The sequence below is a fragment of the Chiloscyllium plagiosum genome, unplaced genomic scaffold (assembly GCF_037043375.1).
Source record: "Chiloscyllium plagiosum isolate Xiang-an unplaced genomic scaffold, Cpla_swu_hap1 HiC_scaffold_35, whole genome shotgun sequence".
Taxonomy (NCBI): domain Eukaryota; kingdom Metazoa; phylum Chordata; class Chondrichthyes; order Orectolobiformes; family Hemiscylliidae; genus Chiloscyllium; species Chiloscyllium plagiosum.
This window is the reverse complement of record NW_028270173.1, coordinates 9827901-9843223: the sequence shown is the minus strand read 5'-3', so window position 1 is coordinate 9843223 and position 15323 is coordinate 9827901. Positions and strand designations below refer to the sequence as shown.

The 15323-nt window shown below is 46.1% G+C and overlaps 1 protein-coding gene across 1 annotated transcript; it reads left to right on the top strand.

Annotated features, from left to right (window-relative positions):
* Positions 1–5142: 5142 nt before the first annotated feature.
* Positions 5143–7526, top strand: LOC148140041 (tumor necrosis factor-like). The gene is made up of 4 exons (XM_087978691.1): positions 5143–5327; positions 6029–6089; positions 6521–6586; positions 7114–7526. The coding sequence occupies exons 1-4, from the start codon at positions 5151–5153 to the stop codon at positions 7524–7526; spliced, it is 717 nt and encodes a 238-aa protein (XP_087834817.1). The 5' UTR covers positions 5143–5150.
* The last annotated feature ends 7797 nt before the right edge of the window (positions 7527–15323 follow it).

Here is a 15323-nt window from a genome sequence, read left to right as displayed (position 1 = left end):
CCCAGGTGGAGGTGTTTCACTGCTGTGTAACATTGATCCTGTTGGATGAGTGAATACGATTGGAACAATGTGAAGAGAGTTGTTCAGAAATTGCATTCCAAATCTGCTGTTTCTGATCGACGTGAACACAAAGCCTCACAGATCGTATAATTTATTTCATATTTAAATTGTGTTTTGTGTTGCTCACTTTATTTGAATTTGTCCTCCTCAGGTAGAAATTCGTTTGTCTATCCCTGGAGTTAAAAAGAACTCCAGGATCCTGGGTCTGATATTCAGACTGATTATTCCCTGAGACCAGGTACTGGTCCTTGAAGAGTATGGTCTATTCCTCATTATTGATTTACATTCCAAAGGATCCCTGCTCTCTTTGTGAAAAATGAAACAAGTTGATTGAGTTCGCTGTTGGGTGAGGAATGCCAAAGCACGTTCTCAGCAGGGCATTGGCTTTCTATCTCGACAATGTGATTGGTCAAATCTTCACAGAATCTTCCCTCCCCTTGAGTCCATATGGTCAGCACTGCAATTCAAATGGTGACAGAACATTCAGCAAACACTAAGAGGTTGGCTCACTAAATGTTGCCCTGTGCCTGATCTGATGGGAATATATTGTGCTCCCTACAGCTTCATCCTAGTCAATGTTGGAGGGGATTCTTTGCTGCTCTGATCCAAGGGGAATGGTTGAGATTGTTCCTTCATGGCAATGTTACCTTCTCTTTGTACCTTGTACTCTCCATTGGTCACCCTTCAGACTGGGAAATGCACAGTAAGATCCCAGTAAAAATCTGATTGGCTCTGCAAGCCGAGAGATTCTCTATCTCGAATGAGGGACCACCGAAATTTAATTGCAGTTCATCGACCAACCTGAGTGTTTGTGTAAAACTGTAACATCTGTTCTATAGGTGTCTTTTAGTGACAATGATATTGTCAATGTTAAGATATTTCAGATTGATATAAGTTATTATTTAATTCTATTTATCAATGGTTGTATTTATATTATTTATATTAATATTTATGTCTGCAAACATAAAGAGGAATTAATAAAATTATTTGAAGAGTATCTAATGTTTCCTTCTGGCTGTTGTACATTGGTTTGGCTTTGGAGATGTTCCTGGACGGTGTTTAAATGAGAGGGTACACTTTCTACTCTGTTACAACTGACTGTTTGATTGATGATCACATTGGGAATTTGGGATTGACAGTATTCAGCTGGGCAAATTAATGGGATTGGGAGGTTGTAAATATGAGATAACAAAACCGGATCTTGGTAATCTTGTTGGGAGAGGAGATTGGGAATCTGAGAGAGGGAATCCAGAGTTTGAAAGAAGAAATGAACAAGAGATTGTTAATGTGACCGACCTATGAGCCTCCTGTATCTTTCAATGAGATGTGGATGACAAATTGAAAATACTTGAACAAATAAACTCGCTAATGTTTCTCCCACTTTCCGCACATAGGCATTTCTCGCCATCTCTGTCTGAAATGGCCATCCCCGAATTCTGGGACTGTAGTTACACATCCTGTCCAGCCTGGTTAGAACCAGCTGCCTCTCAGCATCTCTCCTGATGAGCCATTAGAATTGGATCTGTTTCAAAGAGATCACATTGTACACAGCTCAACTCCAATGAGCACCTCTCCAGTCTCCCACACATCACTTCAGGAATCAGAAGATTAAAACAAGTGTGTGACGATGGGGTATCAGACAGTGTGCAGTGGGTGCCTGACATGCACTGCCAGGGGAGATGACAGAAGCAGATACGATAGCAACAGGTTAGAGATATTTGAGCAGACACATGAAACAGGCAGAAACAGAGGGATATAGGATTTCTTTATATGAGCATCATAACTGGCACAGAGATATTGAGCTAAGAATGTGTTCCTGCTCTGTATTATTCTATGTCCCGTGTTTGAAAAATGTCCAAATTCCTCTAAACAGAGACTGGAAGGTAAGGTCCAAGTGTGGAAGGAAGAATCAATGCTTTCCCTCCCAGATCAGTCCTCGATAAAACACTGAGAAATATTCTATTTGCAATCCAGTGTCACGAAACCATATCAACTGTTTAACAAACAGGCTGGTAGGGTGGTTTTTTGGAAGATGATAAATTAGTGAGGTTGTTGTAAATGTACTCAGGCCAATGAAAATACTATTTAAAAGTTAAAAGTATGTGGTGTATTTCAGAAAGCAAAACACTTATTGCAAATCTCTGAGCCACAACCACAGACATCCAGCGCTCAATGTCAGAACGGCTCACATGTTCCCAAGAGAGTAGAAGTTTTTCAAAGGGAGACATTTAAACATCCGACAGGACAGCCAATACTTACATGCTTTCTATGTCTTGAAGGAGATGCAGTAAATCTGCGCTCATGGATTAACTCTTGTTTGGGAGTTAACCCTTTCTTTACCTGTATCGCTGTTCTTTTCCAGGGAACTGTTAAAACACTTTATGTACAACATTTCATGCTCTCATCAAACTCGGCTGAAGCAGACCTGAATCGAGTGGACCCTATGCAATGTGAAATATTTGCACGTGATATTTGAAACAGGGGACCATGCCCACCATCTTTGTGCTCCCAGGAAATCAAACGTTCCTGTCCATGGAGTCAGCCTGTGAGAATCTGACTGTCAGGCACACCCTGTTTTCCTGACTGATTCCATCGGTTCCCAGCCATCCCTGTAGATACACCATTCTCAGCTGAGCACAGCTCACACCAATAACACGCTTACCCCACTGTTTGGCCAAAGACTCGCAGAAATTTAAATTTCAATTCCAGCCAAAAGGAATTGCCACCGCACCCTGTTCTGTCATGGGGAATGGTGTGTGAATGAGAAACTATCACCCACTGTGCCTCAGACAGATGCACTCTGAGAATGTGTCAGGCTAACTCAGACTAACACGGCTGGCTCCATGATGAGAAATTATTCCTGTCCAAGATGGCTCGGCTTGTGACTTCCTTCCCCATTTCTAGAAAGGCACTTGCAGAATACTGTTACACAGGAAGGGGTGTTCAGTGAATGGAAATACATACTTATCACGGTCAATCTGACCAGGGTTGGGATGAAGGGCTTTCCAATTCTCAGGGAAGTAGGGGTTGGGTTCCATCTTGATAAACTCCTTCTCCTCCCATTCACTAACGGGCCTTTGTCTGGATCCAAAGCAGGACTCGCCTCTCACTCTCAGTGAAAGCAAGTTCTACCTGAACAAGCGTTGCTCAGAAAACAACCTGTTCATTCCAGGTGTCAGTCTCACAGCCTCCTCCAACACATTCACATTCTTCCCTCAATACAGAGACTGAAACTGTACACATTATTCCAGATTGGTCTCACCCATGAGGCCGGTCTCACTGAAGAATAGCATTTTTACTTGTTTTTAGAGTGTACCTAATTGATTTCGCCCCAGCCCTATATCCCTTAGCCCTTTACCATGACCTGTGATCAGTCTCAATCACATTGATGTGACACCAGTTGTGGATATAGCTCAGACCCTCCCACAAACCACCCATCCATCCATTGACTCCATCTACACTTCTCATCTCTGTGAAAAGGCAGCCAATATCAAAGAGCCCTCCCATCTCAGTTATCATCACTTCCAACTTCTTCAGTCACGCCGGGGATTTAAAGATGAAAAGTTTGTGCCAAAAGGGTGAAGGACAGCTTCTTTCCCGCTGTGAATAGACTGCTGATTGGACCGCTCATATGTATGTTAGTTCGCTCAATGAGCTGGAAGGTAGATTTTCAGATGTTCCATCACCATGACTAGGCAACATCATCAGTTAGAGTATTCACACTTTTCATTGCACTCAGGTACATCTGACAAGAATTCATCAACTTAACCCAAATCATCATTCTGTCTAATCCAGGTAGAGTGCGTCAGGGACCTCCCCTTTACCCACAGCCCAATGTACTCCTTCCACTAATTCGAAGATACTGACTAAACCTTCTTTCCCTTTCACAAACCCCTGCTGGCTCTTCCTCACTATCTGGAGGGTTTCAGGTACACAGCTAGAACCACTTGAGTCATCAATTCCATCAGTGTCCCCATGACAGATGTCAGGCTGACTATCCAATACTTTCCCTTCTGGAATACAGGCAGGACATATGTTGCTTTGCAGTCTGATGGAACACTTCCAGAATCTGGGGAATCCTGGAAAATTCACACCAACAAATCTCCTGCTGTATTAGTGCTGCTGTGAGGACCTTGTTGTGAAGTCCATTAGGAACTAGGAGTGGCCCTCCCACAGCTCTCTCACTGTCTTCAGTATCACTTCCCTCCTGACGATAATGTCACAGGTTCCTGCATCCCCTGATGTCCATCTCCCAGTGGAAGGTGTTTGGTTCCCCCACAGTGAAGATGGGAGGTGACTAGCTGCTGAGTTATTGTTCTTTGTCCTTATTCTGGGGGTTGAACTCCCCAGTCTCACTCTCTGGGTGATCCGCACTGACGACCCTCGCTCCGCTGCTGTTTCATGACACGGAGACCTTTCGTTGGGTTGGTCAGAGAGTCTCATTTTGTCCACCTGAGAGATCAGTTCGTTTCTCACTTTGCTGCTGCCAAGGGTTTTGTCCCACCATCTGACCACTCACACAGCTTTCTGCATGGGATGTTTTGGTTCAGCTTGATCTTTCTCTAATTTAATCCGTTATCCACTGTCGGTGGGTCTGCCCCACACTAGGACAGAACCGATTATTTCGGTAATAAAGTTAGTGCTGTGCTCTCCCTCCCTCTCTCTATCTCCTCCCTCTGTCATTGTTCCCAGTGAGAGCCAGGAGCCCATGGGGGATACATGGAGAGGCTGGGGGGATTGCTGGGACCCACTTTGGGTTACCGACAGGATTTCCTGGTTTTGGGAGAAACTGCTGTGGTTCCACGTTGGGTGAGAGTCAGACAGAGCCAGTCCCACATTCGAGCTGGAGAGTGATCGCTTTCCAATCGCTGCTGTTTCTGCCTGGGGATTTCCCATTCCATTTCATCACAGCCAGCAGTGACTGTGCTGCTCCTGCTGGGTATAAAGAGCTGTTAGTGAGCAGCAGCAGCAGTTCGAGAGCAGGCAGCTCCCTCCCAGAGAGAGAGAGAGACAGAGACAGAGACACTCATACAGAGCCTGAGTGACCCGAGAGAGGCTGACCCAGCGAGTTCCCTCTGCCACCTGACAGCATGAACACTGAGGCCAAGTTCTTGGAGCTGGAGAATGGGGGGCTGCTGCCCATCAGGGAGTCAGGCTCCAACACAAGCTGTTTCTGGCGGGCTCTGTGTGCACTCGCTGTCCTCGGCTTGTTGCTGCTTTGTACCTTTCTCTTCCTGCTTCAGTTTGGAGTGCTCCCTACAAACCAGGTGAGGGTCAGCCTTGGGGAGGGGGTTCTCGGAGACTAGCGCTCGCCTTCCACTTGCCGCTTGCATTGCTCCGGGACAGGGACTTGTTGGGAAGCGGGCACTTCAAGCTGCGAAGGGATTTCACTCTCAGTTCCTGCTGCAACTCTGCAGCGAAACAGCAACCTGGCCCCCAGCCCTTCAGCCAGGCCGGCCCTTTAACTGCAGTCTCTCCAACAGCGAGAGCGGTTTTCCCCGGGACCCTGCTCAGTGCCCAGCCTGAGCTGAGGGAACTGTTGGAACTGCTCCCTGTTCTATGGGTCCCGCCGGATAAAGGCAGCTCTCTCAGTCTGTGCTGCCGGCGCTACTAAAGGACAAGCAGAGACTGGCAGCTGTCACTCTGAGAGTGACCGGGGGGAGGGACACTCAGCCAGTCTGCCTGGTGTCAGCGTGTGTCTGTACACAGTGGGGATGGGGGAATAGGCTGGCTGGGTCACTCCGGCTCTCCAGGGTAGCCTGTCTGTCCTGGACAGTGTACAACACAGGGGCTCCAATCCACTTAGTGTCTGCAATCGTCTGGATAACATTGTGTTTCTGTCCAACACCGGGTCGCCCCTACAGCCCACCCAGCTGCAGCCCTGGGATGGGCACCAACTCCTGTTCGGTGGAGCGGAAACTCGAGTCAATTTCACATCTTAACACTTGTCCTTGTTTAATTCCTTCAGGGTTCAAGATCAAAGCTGGAAGTCTCCCATCCCTCACTGACAACAGCGGCTCAGACCAGCGGTAAGTGCTGTCAGCATCAGTGCTGTTTCTCCCACCCATCTCTCCCTCACCCTCTGGGACATTCCTTATTCATATTTTCATCAATATCTTTCCTAACATTGCTACACCATTCTCCCTTTATCAGTCTTGTCCTTTTGCGAGTTGTCTGTTTTCCTGACTCCCTCTCAGTCTTTCCCACAAACTCTTTCAGATTGCAGCAATACTGGACTCGAGATGTTAACTCAGAGTCTCCACCCACTGATGCTGCCAGACCTGCTGAGTTTCTCCAGCCTTTTCCGTTTGTATCGCATACACTCTTTGCTCTCATGAGCCCACCAGTCTATCTGTCCCGTTCTTCACCCCTCCCCCCCCCCCCCTCTCTCTGTGTCTGTCAGTCTGTGCTCTGTGGGTGATCCAGCTGGGTCTGAGTTTCTATCTTTTCCATTTCCCAGGTTTGCACCGACTCATGAAGCAGGTGGGGAGTGACCCCCGGCCGAGAATCGCAGCTCACCTGACAGGTACAGAACTGTTCTCAATGTGACAGCATCCTCTGGAGAATAGGCCACAGCAGCTGGGAGGGTGCAGGGGTGGATTGGGAAGGTGCTAACTCTCTTTATCAATAATGCAGTGTGGAGAGAGCACTGGAGGAGGAGAGTGGGAGATAACAGGGTCCTGGGCAAAGAGAAGGGGCTGTGGTGTGAATTGGTTCATCTGAACACAGAGGCAGCAGCACAGGCATCAGAGATGAAATCCTCCTGTGACCGGCCTCTCTATGGGTCAGGGTGACAAGGGAGCTCAGTTTCCAATTAAGATGCAGACCGTCCAGTTTCTTTCCCATGGGAAATCGTGGGACCTTACTGTGCACAAAGTGGTGGCTCCATTTCCTGAAATAGCACGATTACTCCTTCAATAACACCTCATTGGTTGTAAAGCGCTTTACCATATCCACAAGCCATGCCTGGTGCTACATCAATGCGGGCTAGTTATTTCTCTTTGTTTGATCCTCATGATGTCTTCTCTGTCTCTCCCACCCCTGCCCCCTCAGCTTCCCCTACCAGGAAAGGAGAGAACGTGATTTGGCAGAATGAGAGTGACTCCACCTTCACTGAGGGCCTGGAGTTCAGGGACAACCACCTCATCATCAAGAGGCCTGGACAGTACTTTGTCTACACCCAGGTGGTCTTCCACAGCATGGAGTGTCAGCCCCAGGCCGTCTACCTGAGCCACGAACTCGCCAAGCTGTCGCCAAATTATCCTGAGGAAGCCATTCTACTGAAAGCCACCAAATCCGCCTGCCACTCTCACCAACGCAAGGAGCCCTGGTACAAAACCTCCTACCAGGGAGCCATCTTTGAGTTCCTGGAGGGAGATCAGATCTTCTCCAGGGTTAACGAGGAGACAACGGGATATGTAGACACAACCGAAGGGAAGACTTTCTTTGGAATATTTGCTGTATAATTTTCCTGGTACATGCACATTGATTATCAATGACTGATCATGAATTTCAAATTGAAATTCAGTGCAAACTGACAAAGGCACATTGTCTTCTTATTGTTAATTGTGCACAAACTAGATTAATTTCTCTTGCATTTGATTTCAAGAGTTTGCAACACCAGGAGGTGCCCGATGTGTGTGGCTTTGAGGATTGGGTGGTGCAGTGAAGTATCAGAGTAAATTTTCAGTGTTGCAATTCCAGCTTTGTACAAAGCACAGAATGGTATTGGTCAGGGAATCTGTGCTTGCCTCCAGCTTAAACCTAGGCTTGAGGGATTGAATGGCCTCCACCTGTCACTATAATGTCCCTGCTTCTAACATCCCTTTAACACTGGGCCCAGGTGGAGGTGTTTCACTGCTGTGTAACATTGATCCTGTTGGATGAGTGAATTCGATTGGAACAATGTGAAGAGAGTTGTTCAGAAATTGCATTCCAAATCTGCTGTTTCTGATTGACGTGAACACAAAGCCTCACAGATCGTATAATTTATTTCATATTTAAATTGTGTTTTGTGTTGCTCACTTTATTTGAATTTGTCCTCCTCAGGTAGAAATTCGTTTGTCTATCCCTGGAGTTAAAAAGAAATCCAGGATCCTGGGTCTGATATTCAGACTGATTATTCCCTGAGACCAGGTACTGGTCCTTGAAGAGTATGGTCTATTCCTCATTATTGATTTACATTCCAAAGGATCCCTGCTCTCTTTGTGAAAAATGAAGCAAGTTGATTGAGTTCGCTGTTGGGTGAGGAATGCCAAAGCACGTTCTCAGCAGGGCATTGGCTTTCTACCTCGACAATGTGATTGGTCAAATCTTCACAGAATCTTCCCTCCCCTTGAGTCCATATGGTCAGCACTGCAATTCAAATGGTGACAGAACATTCAGCAAACACTAAGAGGTTGGCTCACTAAATGTTGCCCTGTGCCTGATCTGATGGGACTATATTGTGCTCCCTACAGCTTCATCCCAGTCAATGTTGGAGGGGATTCTTTGCTGCTCTGATCCAAGGGGAATGGTTGAGATTGTTCCTTCATGGCAATGTTACCTTCTCTTTGTACCTTGTACTCTCCATTGGTCTCTCTTCAGACTGGGAAATGCACAGTAAGATCCCAGTAAAAATCTGATTTGCTCTGCAAGCCGAGAGATTCTCTATCTCGAATGAGGGACCACCGAAATTTAATTGCAGTTCATCGACCAACCTGAGTGTTTGTGTAAAACTGTAACATCTGTTCTATAGGTGTCTTTTAGTGACAATGATATTGTCAATGTTAAGATATTTCAGATTGATATAAGTTATTATTTAATTCTATTTATCAATGGTTGTATTTATATTATTTATATTAATATTTATGTCTGCAAACATAAAGAGGAATTAATAAAATTATTTGAAGAGTATCTAATGTTTCCTTCTGGCTGTTGTACATTGGTTTGGCTTTGGAGATGTTCCTGGACGGTGTTTAAATGAGAGGGTACACTTTCTACTCTGTTACAACTGACTGTTTGATTGATGATCACATTGGGAATTTGGGATTGACAGTTTTCAGCTTAGCAAATTAATGGGATTGGGAGGTTGTAAATATGAGATAACAAAACCGGATCTTGGTAATCTTGTTGGGAGAGTAGATTGGGAATCTGAGAGAGGGAATCCAGAGTTTGAAAGAAGAAATGAACAAGAGATTGTTAATGCGACCGACCTATAAGCCTCCTGTATCTTTCAATGAGATGTGGATGACAAATTGAAAATACTTGAACAAATAAACTCGCTAATGTTTCTCCCACTTTCCGCACATAGGCATTTCTCGCCATCTCTGTCTGAAATGGCCATCCCTGAATTCTGGGACTGTAGTTACACATCCTGTCCAGCCTGGTTAGAACCACCTGCCTCTCAGCATCTCTCCTGATGAGCCATTAGAATTGGATCTGTTTCAAAGAGATCACATTGTACACAGCTCAACTCCAATGAGCACCTCTCCACACATCACTTCAGGAATCAGAAGATTAAAGCAAGTGTGTGACGATGGGGTATCAGACAGTGTGCAGTGGGTCCCTGACATGCACTGCCAGGGGAGATGACAGAAGCAGATACGATAGCAACAGGTTACAGATATTTGAGCAGACACATGAAACAGGCAGAAACAGAGGGATATAGGATTTGTTTATATGAGCATCATAACTGGCACAGAGATATTGAGCTGCAGAATTTGTTCCTGCTCTGTATTATTCTATGTCCCATGTTTGAAAAATGCCCAAATGCCTCTAAACAGAGACAGGAAGGTAAGGTCTAAGTGTGGAAGGAAGAATCAATACTTTCCCTCCCAGATCAGTTCTCGATAAAACACTGAGAAATATTCTATTTGCAATTCAGTGTCACTAAACCATATCAACTGTGTAACAAACAGGCTGGTAGGGTGGTTTTTTGGAAGATGATAAATTAGTGAGGTTGTTGTAAATGTACTCAGGCCAATGAAAGAACGATTTAAAAGTTAAAAGTATGTGGTGTATTTCAGAAAGTAAAACACTTATTGCAAATCTCTGAGCCACAACCACAGACATCACACGCTCAATGTCAGAACGGCTCACATGTTCCCAAGAGAGTAGAAGTTTTTCAAAGGGAGACATTTAAACATCCGACAGGACAGCCAATACTTACATGCTTTCTATGTCTTGAAGGAGATGCAGTAAATCAGCGCTCATGGATTAACTCTTGTTTGGGAATTAACCCTTTCTTTAGTTGTATCTTTGTTATTTTTCAGGGAACTGTTAAAAAACTTAATGTACAACATTTCATGCTCTGATCAAACTCGGCTGAAGCAGACATGAATCGAGTGGACCCTATGCAATGTGAAATATTTACACGTGATATTTGAAACAGGGGACCATGCCCACCATCTTTCTGCTCCCAGGAAATCAAACGTTCCTGTCCATGGAGTCAGCCTGTGAGAATCTGACTGTCTGGCACACCGTGTTTTTCTGACTGATTCCATCGGTTCCCAGCCATCCCTGTAGATACACCATTCTCAGCTGAGCACAGCTCACACCAATAACACGCTTACCCCACTGTTTGGCCAAAGACTCGCAGAAATTTAAATTTAAATTCCAGCCAAAAGGAATTGCCACCGCACCCTGTTCTGTCATGGGGAATGGTGTGTGAATGAGAAACTATCACCCACTGTGCCTCAGACAGATGCACTCTGAGAATGTGTCAGGCTAACTCAGACTAACACGGCTGGCTCCATGATGACAAATTATTCCTGTCCAAGATGGCTTGGCTTGTGACTTCCTTCCCCATTTCTAGAAAGGTACTTGCAGAATTCTGTTACACAGGAAGGGGTGTTCAGTGAATGGAAATACATACTCATCACGGTCAATCCAATTCTCAGGGAAGTAGGGGTTGGGTTCCATCTTGATAAACTCCTTCTCCTCCCATTCACTAACGGGCCTTTGTCTGGATCCAAAGCAGGACTCGCCTCTCACTCTCAGTGAAAGCAAGTTCTACCTGAACAAGCGTTGCTCAGAAAACAACCTGTTCATTCCCGGTGTCAGTCTCACAGCCTCCTCTTCCAACACATTCTAACTCAGTATGTCGATTGTCCGACCAGTGGGGTGGCCATATTGGATTTGGTACTCGGTAACGAACCGGGACAAGTGATGGGCTTGTTAGTGGGTGAACATTTTGGTGATGGTGACCACAATTCTGTAACTTTCACCTTGGTTATGGAGAGAGTTAGGTGCGTGCAACAGGGTAGGATTTACAATTGGGGGAAGGGTAAATACGATGCTGCAAGACATGATCTGAGGAGCATAAGTTGGGAGCATAGGTTGTCAGGGAAGGATGTCATTGAAATGTGGAACTTTTTCAAGGAACAGTTACGACGTGTCCTTGATATGTACGTACCTGTCAGGCAGGAAAGAGATGGTCGTGTGAGGGAACCTTGGTTGATGAGGGAGGTTGAATGTCTTGTAAAGAGGAAGAAGGAAGCTTACAAGGTTCAGACAGAGCATTGGAGGGATACAGGATAGCCAGGAGGGAGCTGAAGAAAGGGATTAGGAGAGCTAAGAGAGGGCATGAAAAATCTTTGGTGGGTAGGATCAAGGATAATCCCAAGGCCTTTTATGCGTATGTGAGAAACATGAGAATGACGAGAGCGAGGGCAGGTCCGATCAAGGACAGTCGTGGGAGACTGTGTATTGAGTCGGAAGAGATAGGAGAGGTCTTGAATGAGTACTTTTCTTCAGTATTTACAAATGAGAGGGACCATATTGTTGAAGAGGGGGGTATGAAACGGACTGGTAAGCTAGAGGAGATACTTGTTAGGAAGGAAGATGTGTTTGGGCATTTTGAAAAACTTGAGGATAGACATGTCCCCCGGGCCTGACGGGATATATCCTAGGAGTATGTGGGAAGCAAGAGAGAGAATTGCAGAGCCGTTAGCAATGAACTTTTCGTCTTCACTGTCAACAGGGGTGGTACCAGGGAACTGGAGAGTGGCAAATGTTGTGCCCCTGTTCAAAAAAGGGAATAGGGATAACCCCGGAAATTACAGGCCATTTAGTCTTATTTCGGTGGTAGGAAAAGTAATGGAATGGGTACTGAGGGATAGGATTTATGAGTATCTGGAAAGACACTGCTTGATTAGGGACAACCAGCACGGATTTGAGAGTGGTAGGTCTTGCCTTACAAGCCTTATTGAATTCTTTGAGGACATGACCAAGCATGTGGATGAGGGTAGAGCAGTGGATGTAGTACACATGGATTTTAGTAAGGCATTTGATAAGGTTCCCCATGGTAGGCGTATGCGGAAAGTCAGGAGGCATGGGATAGTGGGAAATTTAGCCAGTTGGATAGAGAACTAGCTAACCGGTCGAAGTCAGAAAGTGGTGGTAGATGGTAAATATTCAGCCTGGAGCCCAGTTACAAGTGGAGTTCCGCAGGGATCAGTTCTGGGTCCTCTGCTGTTTGTAATTTTTATTAGTGACTTGGAAGAGGGAGTCGAAGGGTGGGTCAGTAAATTTGCAGACGATACGAAGATTGGTGGTGTTGTGGATAGTGAGGAGGGCTGTTGTCGGCTGCAAAGGGACTTTGATATGATGCAGAGCTGGGCTGAGGAGTGGCAGATGGAGTTCAACCCTGTCAAGTGTGAGGTTGTCCATTTTGGAAGGACAAATAAGAATGCGGAATACAGGATTAACGGTAGGGTTCTTAGTGAGGTGGAGGAGCAGAGGGATCTTGGCGTCTATGTTCATAGATCTTTGAAAGTTGCCACTCAGGTGGATAGAGCTTGTAAGAAGGCCTTTGATGTATTAGCGTTCATTAGCAGAGGGATTGAATTCAAGAGTTGAGAGGTGATGTTGCAGCTGTACAGGACTTTGGTTAGGCCACCTTTGGTGTACTGTGTGCAGTTCTGGTCACCTCATTTTAGGAAAGATGTGGAAGCTTTGGAGAGGGTGCAGAGGAGATTTACCAGGATGTTGCCTGGAATGGAGAATAGGTCGTACGGGGATAGGTTGAGAGTGCTAGGCCTTTTCTCATTGGAAAGGCAAAGGATGAGGGGAGACTTGATAGAGGTTTATAAGATGATCAGAGGAATAGATAGAGTAGACAGTCAGAGACTTTTTCCCCGGGTACAACAGAGTGTTACAAGGGGAAATAAATTTCAGGTGAAGGGTGGAAGGTATAGGGGGGATGTCAGGGGTAGGTTCTTTATCCAGAGAGTGGTGGGGGCATGGAATATGCTGCCTGTGGGAGTGGCAGAGTCAGAATCATTGGTGACCTTTAAGCGGCAATTGGATAGGTACATGGATAGGTGTTTACGCTCGGACAAATGTTCGGCACAACATCGTGGGCCGAAGGGCCTGTTCTGTGCTGTATTGTTCTATGTTCAATGTTCTATTTACATTCTCCCTTCAATACAGAGACTGAAACTGTACACGTTATTCCAGATTGGTCTCACCCATGAGGCCGGTCTCACTGAGGAATAGCATTTTTACTTGTTTTTACAGTGTACCTAATTGATTTCGCCTCAGCCCTATATCCCTTAGCCCTTTATCATGACCTGCGATCAGTCTCAATCACATTGATGTGACACCAGTTGTGGATATAGCTCAGACCCTCCCACAAACCACCCATCCATCCATTGACTCCATCTACACTTCTCATCTCTGTGAAACGGCAGCCAATATCAAAGAGCCCTCCCATCCCAGTTATCATCACTTCCAACTTCTTCAGTCACGCCGGGGATTTAAAGATGAAAAGTTCGTGCCAAAAAGGTGAAGGACAGCTTCTTTCCCGCTGTGAATAGACTGCTGATTGGACCTCTCATATGTACGTTAGTTCGCTCAATGAGCTGGAAGGTTTGTTTTCAGATGTTTCATCACCAGGACTAGGCAAAATCACCGGTGAGAGTATTCACACTTTTCATTGCACTCAGGTACATCTGACAAGAATTCATCAAATTAACCCAAATCAGCATTCTGTCTAATCCAGGTAGAGTGCGTCAGGGACCTCCCCTTTACCCACAGCCCAATGTACTCCATCCACTAATTCGAAGACACTGACTAAACCTTCTTTCCCTTTCACAAACCCCTGCTGGCTCTTCTTCACTATCTGGAGGGTTTCAGGTACACAGCTAGAACCACTTGAGTCATCAATTCCAACAGTGTCTCCATGACAGATGTCAGGCTAACTCTACAATACTTTCCCTTCTGGAATACAGGCAGGACATATGTTGCTTTGCAGTCTGATGGAACACTTCCAGAATCTGGGGAATCCTGGAAAATTCACACCAACAAATCTCCTGCTGTATTAGTGCTGCTGTGAGGACCTTGTTGTGAAGTCCATTAGGAACTAGGAGTGGCCCTCCCACAGCTCTCTCACTGTCTTCAGTATCACTTCCCCCCTGACGATAATTTCACCAGGTTCCTGCATCCATTGCACCCCCTGATGTCCATCTCCCAGTGGAAGGTGTTTGGTTCCCCCACAGTGAAGATGGGAGGTGACTAGCTGCTGGGTTATTGTTCCATGTCCTTATTCTGGGGGTTGAACTCCCCAGTCTCACTCTCTGGGTGATCCGCACTGACGACCCTCGCTCCGCTGCTGTTTCATGACACGGAGACCTTTCGTTGGGTTGGTCAGAGAGTCTCATTTTGTCCACCTGAGAGATCAGTTCGTTTCTCACTTTGCTGCTGCCAAGGGTTTTGTCCCACCATCTGACCACTCACACAGCTTTCTGCATGGGATGTTTTGGTTCAGCTTGATCTTTCTCTAATTTAATCCGTTATCCACTGTCGGTGGGTCTGCCCCACACTAGGACAGAACCGATTATTTCGGTAATAAAGTTAGTGCTGTGCTCTCTCTCCCTCTCTCTATCTCCTCCCTCTGTCATTGTTCCCAGTGAGAGCCAGGAGCCCATGGGGATACATGGAGAGACTGGGGGGATTGCTGGGACCCACTTTGGGTTACCGACAGGATTTCCTGGTTTTGGGAGAAACTGCTATGGTTCCACGTTGGGTGAGAGTTAGACAGAGCCAGTCCCACATTCGAGCTGGAGAGTGATCGCTTTCCAATCGCTGCTGTTTCTGCCTGGGGATTTCCCATTCCATTCCATCACAGCCAGCAGTGACTGTGCTGCTCCTGCTGGTTATAAAGAGCTGTTAGTGAGCAGCAGCAGCAGTTCGAGAGCAGGCAGCTCCCTCCCAGAGAGAGAGAGACAGAGACAGAGACAGAGACACTCATACAGAGCCTGAGTGGACCCGAGAGAGGCTGA

Coding starts and splice junctions, on each gene's coding strand:
- LOC148140041 (XM_087978691.1), top strand. CDS start 5,151: ATGAACACTGAGGCCAAGTTCTTGGAGCTGGAGAATGGGGGGCTGCTG. Junction 5,328..6,028: donor GAGTGCTCCCTACAAACCAG/GTGAGGGTCAGC, acceptor TAATTCCTTCAG/GGTTCAAGATCAAAGCTGGA. Junction 6,090..6,520: donor AACAGCGGCTCAGACCAGCG/GTAAGTGCTGTC, acceptor TCCATTTCCCAG/GTTTGCACCGACTCATGAAG.